At 41.1% G+C, this 17,794-nt stretch overlaps 1 protein-coding gene across 2 annotated transcripts in view; it reads right to left on the bottom strand.

The window, feature by feature from the left end:
* Positions 1 to 4,191: 4,191 nt before the first annotated feature.
* LOC143031664 (uncharacterized) overlaps positions 4,192 to 17,794 on the bottom strand; it is a 34,247-nt gene continuing 20,644 nt past the window's right edge. The window contains exons 1-2 of one of the 2 annotated variants that reach the window (XM_076195778.1): positions 12,357 to 12,549; positions 4,192 to 5,535 (exon numbers count right to left, since the gene is read on the bottom strand). In XM_076195778.1, the coding sequence (XP_076051893.1) occupies positions 4,192 to 5,043 (852 nt within the window). In that variant the 5' untranslated portion in view covers positions 5,044 to 5,535; positions 12,357 to 12,549. Of the gene's footprint in view, positions 5,536 to 12,356; positions 12,550 to 17,794 lie in introns of those variants that run through there. The other variant, XM_076195779.1, reaches the window with a different exon arrangement.

Genomic DNA, 17,794 nt, shown 5'->3' with positions numbered 1-17,794 from the left:
GCGGGTCCTGCCACTTCACCGGAGGGTCTAGTGAGGAGGCTGTTGGGTGCGATCAACCCATACCGGCTTTGGCGCCCAACGGAAGTGTCACCTCCTAGATAATGTCCCCCATGTTTTTTTGTTTTGTTTTTTCTCCTTGATGGATACACACTGAGTATATAGCCTATATACAACAAAGCATATCCGCTCACCATGACTCTTTTTCTTTCTTTACAGCAAAGACGACTGCCCGTCCTTCCTTACCTGGGATCCCGGAGGGCATGGACTGAGGCAAGACGACAGAAGAGCACCGAAGAGATGGCTGCCAGCATATAAACTTTTAGTACTGTAATATATTGTAAAAGTCCTTCAGACTTCTTAGAAAGTAGCGGGTTGTGACCCGCACAAGTTTTATTTTGTATATATTTGCAATCAATAAAAAAAAATGCATACTTATTCCCCCACAACCACAATGACTCAAATTTTGCTCTAGGCTTTTCATCATGTCATGAGATTTGGAAGTGGGCAATGGCCCGGCTGGCCAATATAGTCATATTTCAATACAACTTCATAACATACCATGTTTGGGTTCACAAGACCTGAATCTAAACATGACTAACTCAAGGAAGGTTTATTCAGCTCATCTGACTCAAATAAGTTATACAAGTCACATCGTTTAAGACACACAAACCACAGTCTGGAACGAAGTGTAGCGCTTTATTTATAAATTGGAGGAAACACCTAGTTGGTAATGTATTAGTATAGGGGAGCTTTGTTTATCAAGTGACTGAAATTATATAGTAGAGTAAATAACTTAGTGGTTAAAATATAAAATGGAGGATGATGAAGACGATAGACAAAAATAGTGAACCAATGAAGAAAAGATTAGATGTTAGCAGGGTTGAATCAATGATAGGTGTCATCCCAATAAAAGAGTTGTAACATGAAAATGCCCAAGAGGAATCAAAGATATGAAAATATAGCATTTCCAGGTTTGCAATAGAAAGTGGAATACTAGGAAGAAGTATAGATTTGGAAAGGGAAACAATGTATAAAAATATTTCATGAAACCAGGAGATTACAGAACTAATGCAATTATAGATCTGATAGCAGAATACAGGGCAATGTATAAAGAAGTGAATGTGTTGAAAAAACGAAATGTTGAAACTAGCAGGGAGCTTAATGATCTAAAAAAGGAATTAAACATAGTCAAAAGTAAGAATGAAAGAATGAAAATTTGCAGTTTTCACTCTCATAAACATATCCAAAGGACGTCCTCCTAAAATGTTTCTAAATTTGTTTTTTATCTGATTCACTGGACTAAAACCTCATTTACAGTTTGCACTAGAGACAAGAATGGCTCCTCCAGTGTCCATCAACTTTTCCAAGTCTCAGAATTTCATTATGAAGAGCAACTACTACCATTTGTGTTAAGGTTTATATAATTTTTCATCTAATTTTTTCTTGCAACATCAAACTACATATTTCTGTAACATCAGCAAGAAAATCATGATAGTCAAGACAAAGGGCTTTAACATGGCCACTACTAAATGAAAAATAACTGTGTGAAACAGAGGATATATCAAACACTGACCATTCTTGTACCTCATCCTCAGGTAATCTGCCCTGTAAATGGGTGTAGCATTTTTCATTATTTCATCCAGCCATTCACTAGCAGCTAGCAATTAATTTTCACTTCACGACCTTTGTTTCATTTGAATCTGACAAGATGCATCAGTTCTATGCAATTCTGTTATTTGAATATTTTCTTTTGCATTTGTAAATTTACAAATAGCTACAGATTACAGAATGCAGCTATGTCTGTGTGCACTATTTACTGAACATAGTTGTTACCTTGTTTCCTGTTTACTTTTCAATTAAAATACAAAGTTGGGATGGGTCTTTCCAATAGCTCCCTTTTGTTTTATCATAATTTTTAACCTATGATTTTTGCTTTGGTATTGTTTCAGTGTTCCTCTTTTATCCAGATATCTCTACTATTCCAAGGACTTGTAATAGCCATTTTTTCATCAGTATATTTTTTGCTTCTTTGCTTATTTTTGAAATGTTGGTTTCTGTAGAAAAATTAACTGATTTTCTTCTTTTCCAAATAGATTAAAAAAAAAGGGACTATCAAGTATTCAGTCATCAGGCATCAGTTTTTAATTAGGGGGTACGAAATTGATAACATACTTCTTGATTTATTTCACTGGATTGAACAAGTATTGGTGATGTATAACTATTGAATGTATAAAAGATCTCAAAACTATATGTAAAATTATGAAATTGTACACTTACATTTCAAAGGTCATTGACAGATTCTCACAATCACATTCCTTTTGTTTTGAATTCATTATTATGAAATTAAAGGATTGGCATCTTTAATTAAAATATTTAAATTTCATTTTGAAAACCTTGTGCACACACTTTTCCTTTGTATGCTAGTTGTGAAATGTGCACACAAACACATGCACAAATCTAGCAGAGAATATTTTTCATTGCACAAGTCACATTGGAATGGCTTCTTTCCGGTATGAGTCACTATGTGATGACTGAGATCTCCTTTGTGAAAAAGCACAATCACAAAGGTCACACTGGAAAGGCTACTGTCCTGTGTGGGAGATCAAATGATATTTGGGGCAATCTTTTTGTGAGAAAGTTACAGTGCACAGGAATGGCTTCTCTCCATTGTGGGTCCTTGTATGCTTTATGAGAGAGCCCTTTTGTGAGAAATTTGCACCAAACTGGTTCCACATGAGAAGCTTCTCTCCTGTGTGGGTCCTCATATGCTTTGTGAGAGAACTCTTTGGAGAGAAAGCTATATCGCACAGGAATGGCTTCTCTCCATTGTGGGTCATTACTAACTGGGTGAGCTGAGCCTTTGTTGAAAAAAGAGAATTGCACAGGTCACACAGGAAAGGCTTCTCTTCTGTGTGGGTCATCATATACTTTCTGAGATAGCCCTTTATTAAGAAAGCAGAATCACACAAGTGACACTGGAAAAGCTTCTTTCCTGTGTGGGTCTTCATGTCCTGTGTGAAATTCCCCTTATGTGAGAAAGTAGAATTGTACATGTCACAATGGAAAGGCTTCTCTTCTGTGTGGCTCCTCATATGCTGTGCGAAAGAACCCTTTTGTGAAAAAGTAGAATCACAGAAGTCACAATAGAAAAGCTTCTCTCCTGTGTGGATCATCCTGTGATACTTGAGCTGATTCTTTTGTGAAAAAGCTGCATGACACAGGTTGCTTTAGAATGGCTTCTCTCCAGTGTGGGTTGTCATATGCATTGTGAGAGAACTCTTGTGGGAAAGTAGAATTGCACAGGTCACACTGGAAAGGCTTCTCTCCTGCTCGGCCCTCATATGCTGTATGAGGAAACCCTTTACTGAGAAAACAGAATTGCACAGCTCACACTGGAAAGGCCGCCCACCCGCATGAGTCTTCAAATCATGTGTGAGAATCCTATAATAAAGAAAGCAGAATCACAAAGGTCATACTGGAATGGCTTTCCTCCTGTGTGGATCATCATGTGTTCTTTGAGGTGATTCTTTTCTGAGAAAGCTACATTGCACAGGTAGCACCACAATGGCTTCTCTCCAGTGTGGGTCCTCATGTGCTTTTTAAAACAATTTTGTGTGAGAAACCAGAATAACACAGGTCACATAAAAAAGTCTTCTCTAATGCATGGGTCCGTATATGCTTTGTGAGATAATCCTTTCGTGAGGGAGCAGAATCACACATGTCACAAAGGAATTGTTTCCGTCCTGTGGATCATCACATGATAGTTGTGGTAATTTTTTCGTGGGAAAGCTTCACTAGTGTGGGTCCTCACATGCTTTGTGAGATTAATCTTTAGTGAGAAAATAGAATTGCACAGGTCACACAGGAAAGGCTTCTCTCCTGTGTGGGTCCTCATATGCTTTGTGAGATGACCCTTGTGTGAGTAGAATCACACAGGTCACATTGGAAAGACTTCTCTCCTGTGTGGGTCTTCCTATGCCTATTGAGATTACCATTTTGTGAGACAGCAGAATCACACAGGTCACACTGGAAAAGCTTCTCTCCTATGTGGGTCCTCATATACTCTGTGAGATGACCCTTGTGTGAGAAAGAATCAAACACGCCACACTGGAAAGGCTTCTCTCCTCTGTGGGTCCTCTTATGCCATGTGAGATCACCCTTTCGTGAGAAAGTAGATTCACACTGGTCACACTAGAGAGGCTTCTCTCCTCTGTGGGTCCTCATATGCTTAGTGAGATAACTCTTCTGTGAGAAAGCAGAATCACACAGGCCACACTGGAGAGGCTTCTCTCCTGTGTGGGTCCTCATATGCCGTATGAGACTACCCTTCTGTGAGAAAGTAGATTCACACAAGTCACACTGGAAAGGCTTCTCTCCTGTGTGGGTCCTCATATGCTGTGTGAGACTACCCTTTTGTGAGAAAGTAGAATCACACAGGTCACACTGAAAAGGCTTCTCTCCTGTGTGGATCCTCATATGACTAGTGAGAGAACTCTTCCGTGAGAAAGTAGATTCACACAGGTCACACTGGAGAGGCTTCTCTCCTGCGTGGGTCCTCATATGCTGTGTGAGATGACCCTTGTGTGAGAAAGCAGAATCACACAGGTCACATTGGAAAGGCTTCTCTCCTGTGTGGGTCCTCATATGCTGTGTGAAAGAACCCTTCCGTGAGAAAGCAGAATCACACAGGCCACACTGGAAAGGCTTCTCTCCTGTGTGGGTCCTCATATGCCTAGTGAGAGAACTCTTCCGTGAGAAAGCAGAATTGCACAGGCCACACTGGAGAGGCTTCTCTCCTGTGTGAGTCCTCATATGCTGTGTGAGATGACCCTTTTGTGAGAAAGCAGAATCACACATGTCACACTCGAAAGGCTTCTCCCCTGTGTGGGTCCTTATATGCCTATTGAGAGAACCCTTTTCTGAGAAAGCAGAATCACACACGCCACACTGGAAAAGCTTCTTTACTGTCTGGGTCCTCATAAGCTGAGAAAGAGAAGCCATTTCCAATAAAGCAGAAGCATGCAGGTCACACTGGAAAGGCATTTCTCTTGTGTGTGTCCATGTATGGTTTGTGAGAGCATCCTTTTTTGAGAAAGCTGAATCACACAAGTCACACTGGAAAGGATTTTCTTCTCTTGTGGGCCATCAAGTTATTTTTAAGGTGACAGTTTTGTGCAAAAGCTTTATCACATAAGTCACATTGGAATGGCTTTTCTCCAGTGTGGATTATCATATGAAATTTGATGTGATTTTTTTTTTTTTTTTGTGAGAAAGCTACGTTGCACAGGTCACATTGGAAAGGCTTCACTCCTGTGTGGCTCATCATATACTTTGTGAGAGAATCCTTTTGTGAAATGGCACAACTGCACAGGTCACACTAGAAAGGCTTCCCTTCAGTGTGGGTCATTAAGTGATATCTAAAATAACCAGTGATATAATTGTGGCACAGATGTCACACTGGGTCCTTATCATCGTATGACAAGTACAGAATCTACAGATAGCTCGTCCAAAGCAGTGGTGATATTTACCTTCAACCTGAAAAAAAAGAAAGAAAAAAATGTAAAGTGTGCAATATACTTTTATAAGATAGTGGAAGTTATGCACACAAAATATTTCATACTCAATTTTGTACTTAAAAAGATCCTTTGTACATGCCATGACCTATCATTCTTTCCATGTGTCCAAACCATCCTAATACTCTTTCATCAACCCTATCTCCCAGTTCTATTTCCAGCCCTGTTCTCCTCCTCACCTCCTCATTTCTCACTCTATCCAGCCTAGTAACCCCTATCATACTTCTCAGACATTTCATCTCACATTCAAACTCCTTCTCTCATGTTCCATGTTTCTGCCCCGTACAATGCTGTTGGCACAATCACTCCTTCATATAACCTCCTCTTAGTATCCATTTCCAGATGTCTATTTCTCATTACACTTTTAAATCCATGAAGGCATTTACTTGCTTCTCTCAATCTACATTCTACCTCCACTCCCACTCCTCCCTTTCCTGCCACATACACACCTGAGTATCTATAACTATCCACTTCCTCCAGTCTTTCACCCTTAATGCTCCCTTCCAGCCTAATGTCACTCTCTCCCCTTGTACATATCATCTTACTTTTACCCACATTTATCTTCAGCTTCCTTCTTTCACACACCTTCTCAAACTCTTTCAATAACTTCCTCAATCCCTCCTCTGATCCTGAAACAAGAGCAGTTTCGTCAGCAAATAACAACTGACTCACATCCCACTTTTCTCCATTTTCTAAAATCATCTCCAACCCCTGACTCACTACCCTTGCATTCACCTCTCGCACCACCCTATCAATGTAGAGATTGAACAGCCAGGGCGATATAACACATCCCTGACGAAGTCCCACCTTTACCTCAAACCATTCACTCTCTCCATTTCTAATCCTAACACAAGCTCCACTACTCTCGTAAAAACTCTTGACTGCTCTTAACAGCTTTCCTCCTATCTCATATATCTGCAGTACCTCCCACAGTGCCTTCCTGTCTACCCTGTCATAAGCCTGTTCCAGATCCATAAAAGCCAAAAAAAACATCCTTACCTTTTCCTATAGCTTTCTCACATATCTGTCTTACCATAAAAATCTGATCTACACAACCCACACTGTTCCTCACCAATTACTCCCTCTGTTCCTCTCCTAATCCTCTCAATCAAGACCCTCCTATAAGCCTTCCCAACTACACTCAACAAGCTGATCCCTCTGAAACTACTACACTCACACTTGTCCCCCTTTCCCTTGTAAAGAGGAACAATACAGGCATTCGTCCAGTCCTCCGGCACTCTACCCTCTCTCAAACAAACATTAAACAACCTCACCAGCCAGTCCACCATCACTGCACCTCCTTTCTTCAGACATTCTGCATGGCATCCATCCAACCCAGGTGCCTTACCTGCTCTCATCATCTTAACAGCTGCTTTCACTTCATCCTTCCCTATTTCTCCTCCATTTTCCTCACTCATCACTCTCATTTTCTTAACGCTTCCCACTGCAACTACCTTTCCCTCCCTATCCTCCTTCACATTTAGCAACTCCCTAAAATACTCTGCCCACCTTCCTCTCACTGCCTTCTCTTCCATTATCATCTCTCCATCTGCACCTTTTACCTTTTCTTCTCTACTTGATTTGCCTCCTTTTTCTCTTTTAATTTCCTTCCGAAACATCTTTTTGTTGCTTTCAAAATTTTCTGTCATACTTTTACCCCATTTCACATCTGCTCTCCTCTTTGCTTCCTTTATCTTATGCTTAGCTTCCCTTCTCTTTACTTTGTACTAGTCATTATAATGGTGTATGCTCCAACCCATTCATACTGTTTTACTACATTGTAAACACACACTTGCCAGATCAACTCCAACATGAGCCACTTTTCAACCAATGTACCAGTTATAAGTGCTGGCAACAGTACATACAAATAGGCCTTTTTTCATCCTATTAGGGAGGTGGCAGTCAAAGCATACACCTATCCAACACCCTTTCTTGCATTCCCCTGCAATGGGAACCACCTTGTTGTGGTGGTGGTGGGTGGGGAGGCTTGCACATCCCAATGACATGGTAAGGAAGGCTATAGGGGACTTCAGCCCCAGCTCTTCCTTACTGTGTGTGTATGTGAGTGTGTGTATATGAGGTATGTTCAATAAGTAATGAGAAAGTGTCAGGAGAGACGCTATTTATTTTCATAAGCTTACAAAACTTTGTTTCCTTCAAAATAATTGCCTCTCGCATCTACACACTTCTGCATGCGTCTCTCCCAATCCTAGAAGACCTCTTCAAAGTCTTTTTTCAGCAGTCCCTTCAGGAAACTTTCTGATGCCTCTTTCAGCTCCTCTGTTGACTGGAATCTGGTTCCCCTGAGGCTGTCTTTCATGCATGGAAACAGGAAGAAGTCGCAAGGGGCTAGGTCAGGGCTGTAGGGTGGGTGTTGTACCACATTCATTCCCCTGTTGGCCATCCAGGAGGTCACCAGTGTTAACTTGTGGCATGTAGCATTATCCTGGTGGAACCACCACTGACCACTCCTCCACTGCTGAGGCCTCTTCTTTCTCATTTTCTCCCTGAACCTTTTCAGAGCAGTAAGGTAATATTCCTTATTGACGGTTTGACCCTGAGGAACCCATTCAATGTGAATGAGCCCCTGGGAGTCAAACAAAGGAATGACCATGGCCTTCTCTTGCGACCTGCTCATCTTTGCCTTTTTGGGTCTGGGGGAGGTTGCATGCTTCACTGAGCACTCTGACGTTTCCTCTCAGGGTCGTAGGTGAACACCCAACTCTCGTCGCAAGTTACTACCTTATTCAGGAAACCTGAATCGGCCTCTATCATTTCGAGAATGTCAGTGCAACATTCCACACAAAACTGCCTCTGGTCATCGGGGGGGATCTTTGGCACGAACTTGGCACAGACTTTGTGGAGTTGCAGATCTTCTGTAAGAAACGTCTCTACTGTGCCAATACTGATACCAACAGCTTCAGATATCATCCTCACAGATATTTGACAGTCTTGCATCACTAACCTTTGCACTTCCTCAATGTTTTCCTCCTTGCGTGCACTTTTCGGTGCTCCAGATCTGGGTTTATCCTCAACCTGTTCATTTCCTTCAGAAAATCTGTTAAACCACCGATAGATACTTGCTTGGCTCCTCTGTTCATCCCCATAGGCCTCCTTTAACATTCCATAAGCTTCTTGTTTGGGTTTCTTAAGTTTAACACAAAATTTGATGGCGTAACGTTGCTCCATGTTTCCCTGCATCTTGACAAATGTTCACAGATTGGCAAACCAAATCAGACTGGTTCCACCACGTTTACTGCTGCACTCAGACCTACAAATATAGAAAGTTACCAGTTAGTCATTTTATAGAATATATGTATGTGTACTTCACCATGAAGTAGTATTTTGATCAAATCATATTTAATGTCTCGCCTGACATTTTCTCATTACTTATTGAGAATCCCTCATATGTATATAGATACAAGTGTATGTATATATATATATACACACACACACACATATATATATACACACATCGGTGGCATGGTTGGTGAAGTCTCTGACTGTCACTACGGCGGTCTGGGTTCGAATCCTGCCCAGGGCTGAAATTTCAGTATCGCTGCACTTCAAGTCGTTACTCCAACTCTCGTGGGTGTGTGTGTATGTGTAAGGTCACAGCATTACCCATAGATCAGTCATACGAGCTCTGAGCTCTCTTCCAGGAGGGAAATAGCTGTCGATCACGAGTCCAACACGTGATCCAAAGACCAAGATGAAAGACATATGGTGGAACCTCGCTTAACGGGTATAATTCATCCCTAAATCTTATTCATAATGTTAACTACTCATTAAGTGAAACAATTTTTCCATAGGAATAAATGTAAAATACAATAATGTATCCCATGCTTAAGAAAAAATATAAAAAAATAATTTATAATAATACCTTATATAACTTTTTAAATGATTATTGCAATAAGTAAAAATATTTCAATGTACAGTAGATAAACCTGGAAAAGAATAATTAGTAAAATAAAATAAGAATAAATATCAATACTGTTGCAATTTACAAAAAATAAGAAGGTAGCTCCTGTCACAAGGGAGACGGAGACAGGGGGGAGGATTATTGAAGTGAAGGAGAATCTTCCACCAAGGGAAATTCCTCTTCACTCACTGCCATAATAGACTCAACTGACTCTCTAGCTTTAAATATTTTAGAAACACTGGTACAACTGGCACTTTCTTTTGAATCCTTTTTCACCAGAAAGCCGTCTGGAGACATTTGTTTTTGTCTATGCTTCAAAATTTGGCATTATTATTAAATTTGTAGTGCACATAGCCACTGCCTTATTAGGGTGATACTTCTCAATATATGATGAAACGGTTTCCCATACTTTAAGCATCTCCCTTACTGCACTGGAAGGTTGTTGCTCTGCTGAGGCTGTTACCTCTTCCCCACCTGACGAAATCTCCACCAGAATTTCTTGCTGTGAAACAGAATGCAACACCATAAGCTCTTCAGTGCTCAGCTCCTGCCTATTCTCTTCCACAAGCTCTTCTTGCCGATGTTGTTGTTATCCACCTCCAGCCCCATGGTCTTGGCCAAAGACACATTTTCCTCGACTACAGACTCCACAGGCACCGATTCCAACCTCTCAAAGTCCAGCCAAAGCTTCTTCCAAGCCTAATTAAGGGTTCTCTTGGTGACCCCCTCCCATGCCTTGTGATCATCTTCAGGCAGGCAACGAAGTGGAAGCAGTCTTTCCACACCTCTGAGAATTAGATTGGTCCCCTCAGTCACCTTAAAACAATGCTTGAAAAGCGCTTTAGTCTCGAGCTTCTTACAGTTGGAGATGACCTGCTGGTCCATGAGCTGGAATAGAGGAGTGAGGTTGGGAAGCAAGAACTGGATCTTAATGAACTGAAATTCATCAAGGAGATCATCTTTTAGACCTAGAGGATGAGCAGGACCATTATCCATAACAAGCAAGACATGTAATGGCAGATTAATTTCAAACAGTTTTTTCACAGAAGGACCAAACAACTCATTGATCCCATCAGTAAAAGGTCATGTGCCACCCAAGCCTTGCTGTTGGACCTCCATAGCCAATCATATGTAATCATGAGTGTCATGGGACTCTGCCAATCAATGTTTATCCTGCAGGGCCATGACTCCTGCCTTTAGTTTGAACACAGTGGCTATAATGTTAGGTTATGCATGTGTGGGATTGGGTAGGCTAGGTTAGATTTAGTTGGTTAGATTAGAATTACCCACTCATCTTTTACTTACCCTCCCAAAAAACCCAATTCCCAACTTCCAGGCTCCTGTTCCCAAAATGTGGGATGACTGTAAATAATGGAATATGTGTGGATTAACCTCTTCCTTAATATGACACCTACTTGGGTGTCATTATATGCAAGTAGGCATTTGAGGATGCCAGAATCAGCGTCTTGATATTTATTTTGTAGTTACAGATAAGTTACCCCAACTTCTTTGAAATAGCTTGATCATATTTTCTGTGTTTATCAGTGTGGAAGAGAATGAGTAATGCAGTAGTGACTTTATATTTCAACATGCGAGTATCGCGATGCATCATTGTACATAAGGTATCCAATGCTGTGCGCAAAAATCTGACTTGTATTGAACAGGCTAATGGGTTCATTGATTCGAGCTTTCCAGAACATTCCCCTAATTATTTTAAACTTCCGTTAAATCTGGTTTCTGCTAATTAATTAGGGATTCATTAAATTGGGCTTCTTCTGTAGTACAATTCAAAAGGAGACTTGATCAATTCTGGGTGAATCAGGAAATTTAATATGATTTTGTGGATGGAAGGTCTTATACTAGCAGACACACATGGTCAAGGTCAATTGGGGGGGTGACACAAAGGACACAAATCAGAGGAATGACCTACCTAAGCTGGATTTGATTTAGTCATAAACCTGTGTCCAGTATTCATGTAAAATTATTTAAGGGAGGGTATAACTACTCATATTAGAATGCAATGACTTGTAATTAATGCAATGTGGACTTGTGGAGTGAATATAAAAAAATATGCTTGCCAGTCTTAATTTTTCATGTAAATTTAAAGTACTTGTATATGGGGGCTCAAAATACTCAAAATTATGAGTTAGACAATGATATAGGAAAAAATTGCAGCTGTGTGACCAGCAAATATCTTTATGATGTACAAAAAATTTTGCAGGTCTCAATTTTCAAGATATCTCTACCAACATTACTTAATTTTTACACTTATACATAGAGTTCAAAATACTCGATGATAACAGCTAGACAATGATAGGGGTACGGATTACAGCTGTGAGATCAGATCTGATCTGACCTGACCTAAGCTACCTACTGGTAAATATGAAATGTTCACCCAGTTCATTTCTTGGTAAGGTTTTAGAAGTGCACACCTTTGCAATATAGCAATAGAAAAGTAATTCATTTGATAAATTATAATACATCAACATAATATATGTTATTCTTGATGCAAAGCAATAACAGAAAAAGTTGTTACAAGCTATATATAAACAAATGTAGGTACTTCAACTGCTGGAATCACTTGAGACACCATCTGGTAAAATTTTATTTGTGCACACCTGCACAATATAGCAATGGAAAATTGATTAGTAATTTTGTAAATTATAATAGATCAGCATATGTAATTTTCTTGCCTGAAATAATTAACAAAAAAAGTTGTTAAAACCTATTTACTAATGAACGAAGTTGCGGCGGCTCAATGATATGCCGTTTGTTTTGATAAATACCGAGGTCGAAGAAATGAAAGGATGATAAATTAATCTATTCTATTGCAGCCTAACCTATATTTAGTACATAAGTACCTTAAATTCTAAAGATAATCCTGGTCATCGTCACGGATGTTGACGGCCTCATTATCAACCTCGGGCAATTAACAGACGACGGCAGAGCTCCAAATTCTCTCACAAAGTCCAAGGAAGCCCTACTGTCTTTGCAACAGCTGCACAACACTTATTCACGTCACCGGAGTTAGAGAACACCAGGTCCACAACATGAAAGCTATCGTCTGATATTGACTGCACTGGCATGGTGTCTGGACTGTATTCTAGTGGCTTCATTCATTAGTAAATTTGTTTGTAGCACGGTTTTTTGTTTTCCATTTCCACCAAGAAAATCGCCTATTATGTTCATGTATTATAATTTATCAAATTTGTATTTAATTTTCTAATGCTATATCGCACAGGTGTGCACAACTAAAATGATACCCACCATCTTTGGACAAAGGCACGACGCACCAACACCCTAGAACAAGGACCACACATGACACCTTGAGTCACAATCCCCTAAATCAAAGGAGCATCGGAGGGTACGAGACAACGGAGTGCAAGTGGCACATAAACCCCTCAATACCTTAAATCGAAATCTCACCAAGGTCAAAGACACTAAAGAACATACACAACTGGCCGGTGTAGTTTACCGCATAGGCTGCACGGATTGTGACGCGGTATACGTAGGAGAAACGCAAAAGAAATTAGCCACATGAGTATAAGAACACCAACGTGCAGTAAGACGAGATCCGAAATCGGCCCTGTACAGACACACTACAGAACACCAGCGCAGGATTGATTGGGATGGAGTGACAACTATACACAAAGAAAATAACAACAAGAAAAGACTATTCTTGGAGGCATGGGGAACTAAGAGCAACTGCATAAACAGGTGCATTGATGTCAGTCCTATTTATCTAGGAACGAGGAGTAACGCAGTCTCATTCCTTTGTTCAGTTTTTCCGGTTTCTGTCTGCTTCTTTACGACCTGACATTTGTTCACCAGGTGGCTTTTGTCCGACCTCCTTTCTCGGAGGCGGTCACCCAGTGCACCTTTTCAACTCGCCTTCCCTGACTTTTGTCTTCTTTTTTTCGGTTTTAGTCTACTTCCTTTTTTCTCCTCTATCTTTTTATCTTCTTTGTATCTCCTTTTTTATTTGTTTGTAATTTAGTCGTTTGCTCTTGAGACCTTTTCCTCCTGTTCCCTCATCCTTCATTGTGGACATTTGGTCCACCTCCATTTGCGTCTTTGGACTATGTTTTTTTTTTTTGTTTTTCCTTTTTTTTTTTTTTAATGCTTGTGTTACTTATTGGTGCTTTTTTGCTGCACTTGTTTGATGTTCACAGCCATTTATCTTATTTTATTCTATTTATTTATTTATTTTTTCTTCTTATTTTAATTTGTCTGATTTTAGTTTAGTCGTTTGTTCTTGACATTTTATTGCGGATATTTGGCCCACCTCCATTTGCGTCTTTGTCCTATGTTCTGGTGTTTTTACGTTTGTGTTACGTATTGATGCTTTTTTATACACTTGTTCTATGTTCACAGCCATATAACTTATTCTATTCAATTTGTATATTTAATCTTATTTCAATTGGTACCAATATTCCATTTCAACTGTAGTGTATCTAATATTGTAAAGAGGTTTGCATTGTGCATGTACTTGAGAGTGTAAACCTTTCCCAGGTTTACCACTTTGACGATTTATATATGAGTTCACAATCTTGTAACCATTATACCCCCTGTAGACGATTCCAGGACGGGAATCGAAACGTCGGGCAAATAAACTCTTCAATTGAGTCTGGTGTTTACAATTTTCCAATATGGATACCAGACTCCAAATCTTCACATACATATATTTTTTCCTATTTCTACTTGCTACTCTATGTTTTACATTATATAATTAATATCTCGTATTATACATTTCACTATTTATATATTATATTTTATTTTTTATTTCTAGTTTTTATTTATATTTTCATGTAAATTTTGTGTGGATGTGCTGTGTCTTGCTGCATTGCTTCTGACCAAGGGTGGTAGGTTAGATGCAGGAATGACTGAGAATATTGTGACACAGTCTGGGAACCACACGAAATAAAGCAGCAAGATGGATCAGAGGTGATTAGAAACACGCTATATCAGTCACTAGGCTAAAGAAAGACAGTGAACTTGAAAGAAAAAGACGAATACACAAATAACAAATGATGTACACAATCACAAACTATTTAGTTTACATAAACAAAGAAACTTACACTGTAACTAGAGACAGTCAGGAAACGGTCCGTTCGCTCTCCTTGTAGATGGTGTCAGTTGACCCCGTGCTGGGGTGCCAACTGTACACCCGTATCCGTATCACATTCACCACATTCAATCCCACCCTCACCCCCCTTGATCTCGAGATCAACCTGTTCTTCGTCGCCTTCGTCTCCTGCTGCGTAGTCCTGCAGCCATTTTGGAGGACGTCTCTCACGCTGCGTTCGTCGAGGTGTTGCTCCCCCATCCACTACAGCGTCGTGACTTTCTTCCTCCTCCGTCATCCACCACATGACGAAGATCCAGTATATGTCGCGGCACTCCTTCGTCAGAGATGTTGTTCCGTGAATTTACCTCCGTCAGTCACGATACCCCTCGTCCACTGTAATATGCACTTACTATCCTTCGGCTTCACCCATACCTCCTCACCCACCTATACTGAGGCAGCGCCTTCTTCGTTCGACAAGGTGTCACGCCAGAGACTACTAAATAAAATCAAAGCCCATGGCATAGGAGGAAAAGTGTCTGAATGGATTAGCTTGGATTAGTAACAGAAAACAGCGGGTCACCATAAATGGAGTAAAATCCAGGTGGGGCAATGTTACTAGTGGGGTCCCCCAGGGCTCGGTTTTGGGTCCTTTGTTGTTCATTATGTACATAAACGACTTAGACGATGGGATAGTGATGTTATTAAGTTCGCGGATGATACTGAAATAGAATGCCTAGTTAGGTCAGAAGACGACGCAGAGATTCTGCAAGATGATCTTAACAAATTGTTCACATGGTCGGTGAAATGGCAAATGACCTTCAATATCTCTAAGTGTAGCGTGTCAAACGTAAGGCAACACAACCCCGAAAATAGATTCAGCTTAGATAACATGTTTTTAGAAAAAAAAAAAAAAATTAGTGCGAGACCTAAAAACCAGGAAACAGTGCATTAGCGGCAGGAATAAAGCTAACAAAGCATTAGGTTTCATTGCTAGGACAGTAACGAATAGGAGTGCAGAGGTAATTATCAAACTCTATCTAGCGATGGTTAGACCCATCCTTGACTATGCGGTACAGTTTTGGTCTCCGTCCTATAGAATGGACATAAATTCACAAGAATCAGTACAGAGAAGAATGGCCAAAATTATATATGGACTCAGATATTTGTCTTACGAGGAGAGGCTTAGGCACCTTAACTTACACTCTTTGGAGAGACGGAGTGTGGGGTGATCTAATAGAGGTGTTAAAGTGGATCAAAAGCTTAAACAAGGGTGATGCAAATGCGGTCATCATATTAAAAGAACAGGGCAGGACTCGCAGTAATGTATTCAAACTGGACAAATTTAGATATAAGAAGGAAATAGGCAAGAATTGGTTCACTAAGAGGATGGTCAAAGAATGGAATAGACTTAGTAACCATGTAGTGAGCGCTAAACTATCAGTTGTTTTAAGAAACGGTTAGATGACTTTATGGATGGGGATGACAGGTGGTGGTGGATATGGAGCTGCCTTATGGTCTCATGCAGTCTCCTTCATTTTTATGTTTTTATGTTCATCATTGGCCGGTAGCACCAGCGCTACCCTGAGATTCCGCCATTTATATTATTTATTTATTTACCTATTTATTTATTTACCTATTTATATATTTATTTATTTATTTGTTTGTTTGTTTTTTTGTGACACCGAGTCTTCGTTTTGGCCTGACCTAGGGAACATATCATACCAGAAGACTGCCTCCATAGGCGGCATTAACGCCCTCTCGGCGATAGATTTGGTAGTACGATGGTGTCGTTCTACTATTGCATTTCCGCTCAGCCGGTACATAGCCCTAAAGAAGAAGCGTCTCGTGCTCCACATGTGCAGCATTTCTTTCAGTGCTCTCGACCGAAATGCCGTCGTGTTATCCATCCATCAGGACTTCATCCACTGGACACCGTTCCAGAAATATCTCATTCACCACCCTTGCAATTTCCTCTCCCGTCTCCGCCTTCAGCTCCCGCCAGACGGTGAATCATCCTGGGCCACAGTCAACCATCGATAAGTACCTGCCCCGTTGATATTGGGTTACGTCGACCACCAACCTTCTCCAGTTCTCTTCTATGTTGAGTTTCCCTGTTGAATGCGGTCCAGGAGCGGGATCTATTGATTGGCATCGGACACATGCTCTAACCACCCGCCGACTTCTTCCCCTAGTTATATTCGGGTAAATTGCGAAGAACAATGACCTATCAACACCCAGGTGATGTGTTCCATGCAATTCTTTGGCGCACAGGGACCCCGCGACGCACACTTCAACCTTCTCTTCCTCTTCCGGCACTCTCAGCCAACTTTTCTTTACTCTGGTTAGCGCGTCCACTTCGTTCACCACTGACGGCACTTGGGTTACGCTCACCTTCACAATTAACTCATCTATTAACTCCCTCGGGATCCCAAGGCGCCGTTTCACAATGACCTCTGCTACCCTTTTAGTGCGTATTCTCTTCTCAACCGTCAGCATTGAGTTCTGTGACTGAATCTGTCCTGATTTCAATCTCACGTAGCCCCCACTTCAACGCCATTTTGACTCCTTTTACAACCGCATCCAACTCTTATACGTTAATGTGATGGTAGTCACCTTTTTTTTTCGTTGCCACGCCCCATCTTCGACTACCACACCTCCTATCTCCAAGACTACGCCGGTTGTTGTGCTGCTGGCATCACCCCATATTACTCCCATGCTCTGTTGTGGTGCACCCCACTGTCCTCTCACTGGATCCTCACGTCTCACCCGTCGCACGACGTCACGTATCATCGTGGGCGTGCCCTCATCAACCTTTTCTCCACAAGCCGTCGACCCTGACCGCCTCTTAATATAACTGCACGCTACACAGACCCAACCGGCGATCGGGTAGTGACCAACCAATTTGCCATACAGCGGGAAGAGCTCTCGTCTGCTCATCTCCTCCGGTACATTCGGGATCTCGTTGCCTCTCGTGAACGTCAGGTTTCTGTCCCCGTCTCTCTCTAGTCGAAGTCCCAACACCAATCCTCCTCCAAATCGATTCCGGGTCCTTCGAGCCCAATCCGAACCAAGGTAAGTGTTCCATTATGTCCGACTCCGGTACAACAGTATCATCCACCAATATGTCATCGAGGTAGGAGTCCGGGCCCTTCTTCATCACTTCAGTCTTCTCCAGTACTGTCTTCAGGATCCTCGTCATTATCCTCAGAGCTGAGCACAGCCCAAATCCCA

This window comes from Oratosquilla oratoria, chromosome 12 (assembly GCF_046742065.1).
Source record: "Oratosquilla oratoria isolate Oo_2021 chromosome 12, ASM4674206v1, whole genome shotgun sequence".
Classification (NCBI taxonomy): Eukaryota; Metazoa; Arthropoda; class Malacostraca; order Stomatopoda; family Squillidae; genus Oratosquilla; species Oratosquilla oratoria.
This window is presented reverse-complemented; position numbering and strand designations above follow the sequence as displayed.